A 7,792-nucleotide genomic window follows, 5' to 3' on the forward strand; every position below is an offset into this window, starting at 1 on the left:
AAACTGTGTAAATAAGTAGACCCTATCATATCTCTGCACTAACAATATTCTCGACTTGTGATTGGTCAAAACTATAAAGAGGGCGACAGACCACACCAAGACTCGAGAAGAAGTCGATTGTTATGATCAAAGATCGTATAGCGCCACGTAGTGGCGCTATAGTATCTTTGGTTATGATGTACAGTAATTAATTTTGCAAAAACAAAACAAAAACAACTTGAGAACATGGCTAGTATCTTTGGAGGTGATGGCGTATTTGATTATATTGTAGTAGGGGCTGGTATAGAAGGATCTTCAACTGCATACCGACTTGCAAAAGACAACAAATCCGTGCTCCTTCTTGAACAGGTAGGCCTACTAGGCTAGCTAGGGCCAGGCCCGGGCTTATTTTAGTCCTTCTTGCTTTCTACCTAATTAGCTTAGTAGTATAAGTACTATACTACGTAGTCTAGTCTAGTCTAACTAACTGGTTAAAACCTGATCTGAGAAGAGAAATCATCCATCCAATAAATTATTTGGAAGGTATGGTGCGTCACCAGTGTTATAACTCACTTTGGGAATTTTATCCTGGGTAACAATAATTTGTAAGACTGGAATTTGTCCTTAAAAAACATTAGAAATAAAATCACATTTGTTAAAGCATGCAGGGGTTTCTTCCATGGTTAAACATAAAAACAGCAGTGTTTCAGATTAATTTTTTTTTTATTTTGTAGTTTCCGTTACCTCATTCACGAGGAAGTTCGCATGGAAAATCACGGATTACGAGATACACGTACGCCCAAGATTATTACATGGCTATGATGCCAGAGAACTATAGATGCTGGAAAGTCCTGCAGGATGAAGTGGGCAAGGAGCTCTATATGTGAGAACATACCAAGTCATGACTACATTTCACAAAAATAAAAAGACACACGTGCAGTGGTGTAACGCTGAAGCCCCTTCCTATGTGGTCTTCCAACAGTGGATGACTTCAGTGTTTTTATCCTTTTTCGACATATTTTAGTGCATGTTGTTTCCTCTCTGCCCTGCTCATGGGCTCCTGTAAGCTTCTTGGTCCCTGGGCTTAGTCAGTGAGCGCTCATAGCCTTACGTCACTGCACACGTGCAGGTCAATTCAAGAACAATCATTGATTGTTAATTAAAAAAAACAATAGAAAACTCTGTACAGTTATTGTTTTATTTTTTGAAATTTTCAACCATGTTTATAGTACAAAAAAGTACATTAAAAATACACAAAAATGTATCAATGTAAAATTTTATGTTACCATTAATTCAGTTAAATCGTAGAGCTTGTCCTTGGACCAGCATGAAATTAATAGATAATAGTTCTTTGATACTTGAACAATTATAATTTGTTAATTGTAATATTTGTTTTATTCCAGAAAAACTGGCCTACTATGCATAGAAAAGAACTTTGGCGAAGAATTTCAGATATCTCGTGAACTGTTAATAAAAAACAAATTGGAATTTGGAGATATTACTGCAAGTGCGGCCTGTAATAGGTGGCCAGGATTGCAGTTCAACTCAAGTTATGGAATGTTTATTGACGAACAAGCCGGTGTCCTGAGAGCTGACCGATGTCTTGAAGCCTTTCACGTAAAAAACATTTCATGCATCAATCAAACATAGGCCTATCTTTTTTTTTTAATGTAATGCAACATTTTAATAACATAATTTAAAATTGTACAGATAATGTTTGTTATATATATATTTCTAAAGTTGTTATATATTTTAACTGTGTATGAATTTTATGAGCTACGAACAACAAATTATTTCTTGAAAGATTGAATGTATCCGGCAGATTTTTTTTTTTTATTAAACTTTGTTTAATGAGGGTGACTCAAACAGTCGAGGCTGACATGCATAAGGCCCTTCACAATTAAAAAATGGGAACGATACAAATACGAAAAGACGAGAAAAAGATAACAAAAAGAGAAAAAAAGAGACCAATAAAAAATAAATATATATCTCCCTGTATGTATGATGTTTTTATGTGAGACGAATAAAGTTTCTGCATTCTGTATATACCTTTATTTTAATCACAATGTATTTTTTTAATTAAAAAATCTTTCTCTTTTTTTAAAGCAAATTTTCAGAAAAAATGGAGGAGTACTAAAAGATTCTGAAAAAGTATTGAGAATTATTCCTGGCACGATGGTAACCGTGGAAACAAATAAATCAAGTTATAAAGCCAAGAGCATTGTGTTAGCTCCAGGAGCTTGGTCAAGTGCGGTACTTAAGCCACTTGGCTTGAATCTACCTCTCAAGGTACTTCCTTACATATTTTAAGGCCGAAATCAAGCTTTATGTGACAAAAAAATGTGATGTGCCCATATATGGACATAAAGCTGTCATATCACTACCATATTTGGAAATCACTACCATATTTGGAAATCACTACCATATTTCACACTTTTTTTGTGAAACTAGTTTGATAGTGTAGACAGAGCTGAAGGTATATGATATTTAAGAAACATTTAACATGTTAACATTACTCAAATTTATGTAGTGTTTCACATTTATTTAGTACATATACTTAGTACACACTTACAGTAGTACATTACGTTAGTAAACATATTACGTATAACACAATACATTTTTGATCACCTTTAAAATCAGTTATTTGTTTAAAACCTTAAAGGTTTGGCGTATCAATGTGTGTTATTGGAAAATCAAGAATCCAACAGATTTCCAAGATATGCCAGTGTTTATTGATTATTCTGGAACCCATCATATATATGGTTTACCATGTCTGGAATACCCTGGCCATATGAAGGTATGGTATGTTGGAAGAAACAGTCTACAGCACCCCTTTGGTAAAACTTAGACTGAACAGTTGTATAATATGTTTCTTTCTTATACAACATTTGCTATTGCATACATCATGGTTTTAAACTACATTTGAAAACCACCCCTGGGAAGCAAGTATGTTACCTAGAAAAACTAAACGGTTTTTCAGTTTGAAAAAGCAAGAGGAACATGTTAACTTATGGTGAATAGGGAGATTTTGATTTGTAATGACCTACGACCTAGGAGCCAGCTAGGTCAGGTCAATTGGTGTGTCATCAGTCATCATCTAGACCTACTGTAGAAATCATAAAAACTGTCTTGATATGCAAACAAGCACAAGTTTTAATTTCCCCCCGATTATCGCATATCGAAAGCTAACTAGTATTTATAGCGAGGTACATTTTTAGAAACAGCACAATGTACTGTAATTCAACTTTCTGTCCTAGATCTGCTACCACATTGGTAACAACCACATTGACCCTGAACTACGAGATGCTGAAGCTGGTGGCAGACAAAATGATATTGAAATATTAAAGAAATTTGTGCAAGATCACTTCCCAGGTTTAGAGTCACAACCCAGTATTATTGAAACCTGTATCTATACAGTAAGTCTTTCTAGCCATAGTATTACACATGCTAAAACTTTTTTTGTAACCACTTTCTCCAATTATGAGTAATGCTTGCACCGATATGTTAGAATCCTCCTCTCTCCAACTTGCTGTCTTTCCCTTGATTTTGTTGTCTAAATGCAAATTATATCTAACAAAGACAAAATACAAAAGTATTTTGTAATTATGGATATGTTTCTAATCAAATACTTCCTCTTTTTAATTTTCAAATTAAACCAATTATCCTACAACCCTTTCCATTGTGATCAATTCTACCAATTATCCCACAACCCTTTCCATTGTGATCCATTCTACCAATTATCCTACAACCCTTTCCATTGTGATCCATTCTACCAATTATCCCACAACCCTTTCCATTGTGATCCATTCTACCAATTATCCTACAACCCTTTCCATTGTGTGATCCATTCTACCAATTATCCTACAACCCTTTCCATTGTGATCCATTCTACCAATTATCCTACAACCCTTTCCATTGTGATCCATTCTACCAATTATCCCACAACCCTTTCCATTGTGATCCATTCTTCCTTGACAGTTTTCTTATGTTTTATATCTTTAGACTACTCCTGATGACGGGCCTGTACTGGATGTTCACCCAGTTTATCCAAACATTGTCATAGGATGTGGATTTTCAGGTTTGTGTGGGCTTCACCAATTTTGAATTAAAAATCACATAAAAAAATAACAAATTCCTAACCTTAATTTAGGCTAATTCAGACACAAAACTTAGGTAATAAATACAAAGGTTAGTTCAATCCAATAGATTCAATCCCCATAATTTTTTCCAAATCATGTACCTTATAGGCCCACTGGGACTATACTTGGTCATATACATTATGGTCATGTTATACTAGAAAACGATATGAAATGACAATCCATAATTGCTTTTGTGGTTCAACTTAAACATGCTCTGTTATACTTAATTCTTACAGGTCATGGGTTTAAGTTAGCACCAGTGGTTGGACAGATTCTGTCGGACTTGGCTTCAGGAAAAGCGCCATCGTTTGATATATCACATAACAGAATATCGCGGTTCAATATTCAAAATTCACGGCTGTGATTGTAAATTCAAATTACTACTGCAGTAAAGTAATTTTTGTTTGTATTTTCACGTCTAAGACATTAATTGTTTTTTATAAATTTATTTTAGTTTAGATCATGGGACTGGTGACTCTTGTAGTTACTTCTTTACTTATTTATTTTAGCAGTCCTGATTATTTCAGCTGCTGTATATTTTACATATGGTTTGTTGGTCAAATAAATAAATGAAAAGAATGTGAATAGAAATGATGAAAGACTGCTGTGTGAACATGAAAAAACAGAAGAGAGCATAATAATCCTAATAAACCAATCAGGTCATTTAATTTCTTGCTATATTTGGTCTTTGTAAATTAATAACTGATAACAAATTATTATTACACTGTAAAATTAATTGATATATAATTATACTATGGTACTATAATTAAGGGATTTAACTTTTATTTATTAATAAAGGAGATAAACACTTATATAATGTTCTGATTTTGTATTTGGAACCACATTCGATCGGTAAAAGGAGGTTTTATTTCTTCGGTGAAAAATGTCAATTTTCATACAATATTAACAAGTTTCTTTATTTCGGCTACATTATGTTGCTGCCCTCTATTCGTAACACGTGAGTTAACTTTATTAATCGACCATATTTCGCTACGCACACGTCACAACAAAAGAAGTTGTTATTAGACTGAAAAGTAAGTTTAAATTTAAAGTTATCGACGCTAATTTGTCTATGAATCATACCAATATATAATAATGAATTACACTCTCATAAAATTCCCAGGCTAAATGTTGGCCTATTCTTGGTAAGTGATGTGCTAGGCCACACATGGTTAGTCACCGCCGGTAAATAGACGATATATCCGGGGGAGAGATGATAACAGAGACGATTGGGTCTAGGCTACCTTTGCTCAACTTTCAGCCACCGGTTGGATAAAAGGAGAGATAACAGCACCAGGACCACTTACTAGTTGGTTTAATCCTGCACGAACGACAGCACTTACACTCAATGCAATAATTCACAATTCCCTGTCCTTAAAAATCCCTTTCTTTTCATTAAACAAAAGTCAAAATGGATAGTAATAAATTATAGTATTTATTAATATTTTATAAATAATGTCAATGGTTGGCCATTTATGCAGGTAGAACGCAACAAAAGTAACAGTATCTGGTGTCGGTAATATATCCCATTTCAATAATCTTGTCCAACAATGAGCCATCAACTACAATATTTTTTGTTTTCATTATTGCCAAGCTAGCTATCTGAACTGTACTTAGTGTTGTATCTCATACATTACATTCAGTGCCGCAGTCAAATTCTATTATCACTCTCGGCTTTTACATTTTTGTTATTTTCAGTATTATGGCGGTTGATAATCAGTACTTTCGATTGCCCAGTGTTTTCTGGATGGTATCTGTCTCGAGTGGCATTGCACTATTAACGGTAAGTTCATTGTCATTTCCCAGTGTTTTCTGGATGGTATCTGTCTCGAGTGGCATTACACTATTAACTGTAAGTTCATTGTCATTGTCCAGTGTTTTCTGGATGGTATCTGTCTTAAGTGGCATTGCACTATTAACGGTAAGTTCGATGTCATTGCCCAGTGTTTTCTGGATGGTATCTGTCTTGAGTGGCATTGCACTATTAACGGTAAGTTCGATGTCATTGCCCAGTGTTTTCTGGATGGTATCTGTCTTGAGTGGCATTGCACTATTAACGGTAAGTTCATTGTCATTGCCCAGTGTTTTCTGGATGGTACTGTCTTGAGTGGCATTACACTATTAACGGTAAGTTCATTGTCATTTACTTTTCCTTCTTTAAATTTTATATAAATATTTTTGATAAATAAAGATTTTGATAAATTAAAACATTACTTGTTGATTTTTTTTTTACAGCTAGCAACTTTTACTCCAGCAGTAGTTCCACATGAGTACCTTGGACCAATTGGATGGTTAACTAGATATTTAGTCAATGAATGGCCTGCTATACTTAATATATTGTAAGTACAAACTTGAAATACAGTTTATACAGTATACAGTAATTATGTACATGATTTCATTAATATTTAATTAAATTTTTAAAATCTTGTGATATTGCAGAATGGTATTCACAATAGCATCACACACTGTAGAAGCTTGTTGTGCAGTAAACACTGCTAAGTAAGTTGTTTATTTATTGTTTATAATAGATTTATCCATCCTTAGTATAAAAGGTTCATCTGGATCTCTGTATAGTATTCAGAGATTTGTTTCTGTAATTAGCAAGTTTGTTGGATGAAATGAAAAAACTGTATGAACAATTGGATGAAACAAGATATATCACCATTCTTCATCTACTTCACATCTTAAGTATTTAAAAGTATTTTGTTAATGTTAAATTAGCTTGCATTACATGTACCTACCAGTATAGTAGTAATTCTTATGATAAGTGGTTTAACCATAAGAATGTAAAAAAAAAAAAACATTTTCTGTTGAGCACAATGGTTTCCACATTTAAGTACAGAAGTTTAAACTTCTATATTTAAGCATAGACTTTCACTTATTTATTTTTTTCATGGTATAACTTTGGTGTTTTTTTTGTCAGAAATAAATCAATTGAAAACCCAGCGAGACGGAAATGGTTGATATCTGTATTTGTGTTTGGTTATTTTTCCTACAGGCATCTACTTGCCTACAAGCCAAATAAAAGCAAGTGAAATTAGCAGCATGTAAGCTATTGATATCATGTAACTTTAGAAGATTTGTTTATCAACATGAGGGTACAGTATTATAAATTACAGTAATATATATTAGGGCTTACATAATTTTGTGAATTTTAATATTTTTAGTTAATTCTCTTCGCAGAAACTAAATTACCAATTGCAGGATACTTATTAGTGTCATTTGCATTACTTAAACTCTGTCTACACTATCAAACTTTATGTGACAAAGAAAGTGTCATGTCATCACACTTTTTTTGTCAAACTAGTTTAATAGTGTAGACAGAGCTTTAAATTGGTGCTTTTGTAAGAGGTAAAATATTGATGATGAGGTTTGATTGTAGTTTTCTGTTATAAACAGAATTTTGTCTATGCAATAAGTTTTAATTCTTGTAATTTTAATATTTATCATTTTATGTATTTGATGTATGTAAGATGCTTTGATCTTTTTGAAAGGCCGCCTTATAAGTAGCATATATTACAGTATTATGAGATACAAATTAAATAGAATTTTTATGTATGGGATAAAATTGAGTTCAAGTTTAATGTTTTTAATTTATATAAAAGGTATTGTCACCTTTATAATCAGTATTTTCGTAAAATGTCGTCTTTGCAACATTAATGGTAAACTGGATC

General features: G+C 33.0%; 3 protein-coding genes across 4 annotated transcripts in view; all 3 read left to right on the forward strand.

Moving 5' to 3' along the window:
- Positions 1-102: 102 nt before the first annotated feature.
- Positions 103-4,920, forward strand: LOC140049034 (peroxisomal sarcosine oxidase-like). Its single transcript, XM_072093846.1, has 9 exons — positions 103-117; positions 172-348; positions 714-862; positions 1,383-1,596; positions 2,086-2,268; positions 2,642-2,776; positions 3,237-3,395; positions 3,982-4,057; positions 4,355-4,920. Exons 2-9 carry the CDS (start codon positions 226-228, stop codon positions 4,480-4,482), a joined length of 1,167 nt encoding a protein of 388 aa, XP_071949947.1. The 5' UTR covers positions 103-117; positions 172-225; the 3' UTR covers positions 4,483-4,920.
- LOC140048970 (D-aspartate oxidase-like) overlaps positions 237-7,792 on the forward strand; it is a 33,641-nt gene continuing 26,085 nt past the window's right edge. The window contains exon 1 of the mRNA XM_072093774.1: positions 237-241. The gene's annotated coding sequence lies outside the window, so the exon portion shown is untranslated. The remainder of the gene's footprint in view (positions 242-7,792) is intronic.
- On the forward strand, positions 5,086-7,785 carry LOC140049286 (transmembrane protein 254-like). Of its 2 annotated transcripts, XM_072094132.1 has the most exons (5): positions 5,086-5,151; positions 5,817-5,901; positions 6,354-6,457; positions 6,558-6,617; positions 7,042-7,785. In XM_072094132.1, exons 2-5 carry the CDS (start codon positions 5,821-5,823, stop codon positions 7,151-7,153), a joined length of 357 nt encoding a protein of 118 aa, XP_071950233.1. In that variant the 5' UTR covers positions 5,086-5,151; positions 5,817-5,820; the 3' UTR covers positions 7,154-7,785. The 2 variants fall into 2 exon arrangements, with proteins under 2 accessions (XP_071950233.1, XP_071950232.1); XM_072094131.1 differs by lacking the exons at positions 5,086-5,151; positions 5,817-5,901 and adding an exon at positions 5,978-6,177.

This window comes from Antedon mediterranea, chromosome 5 (assembly GCF_964355755.1).
Source record: "Antedon mediterranea chromosome 5, ecAntMedi1.1, whole genome shotgun sequence".
Taxonomy (NCBI): Eukaryota; Metazoa; Echinodermata; class Crinoidea; order Comatulida; family Antedonidae; genus Antedon; species Antedon mediterranea.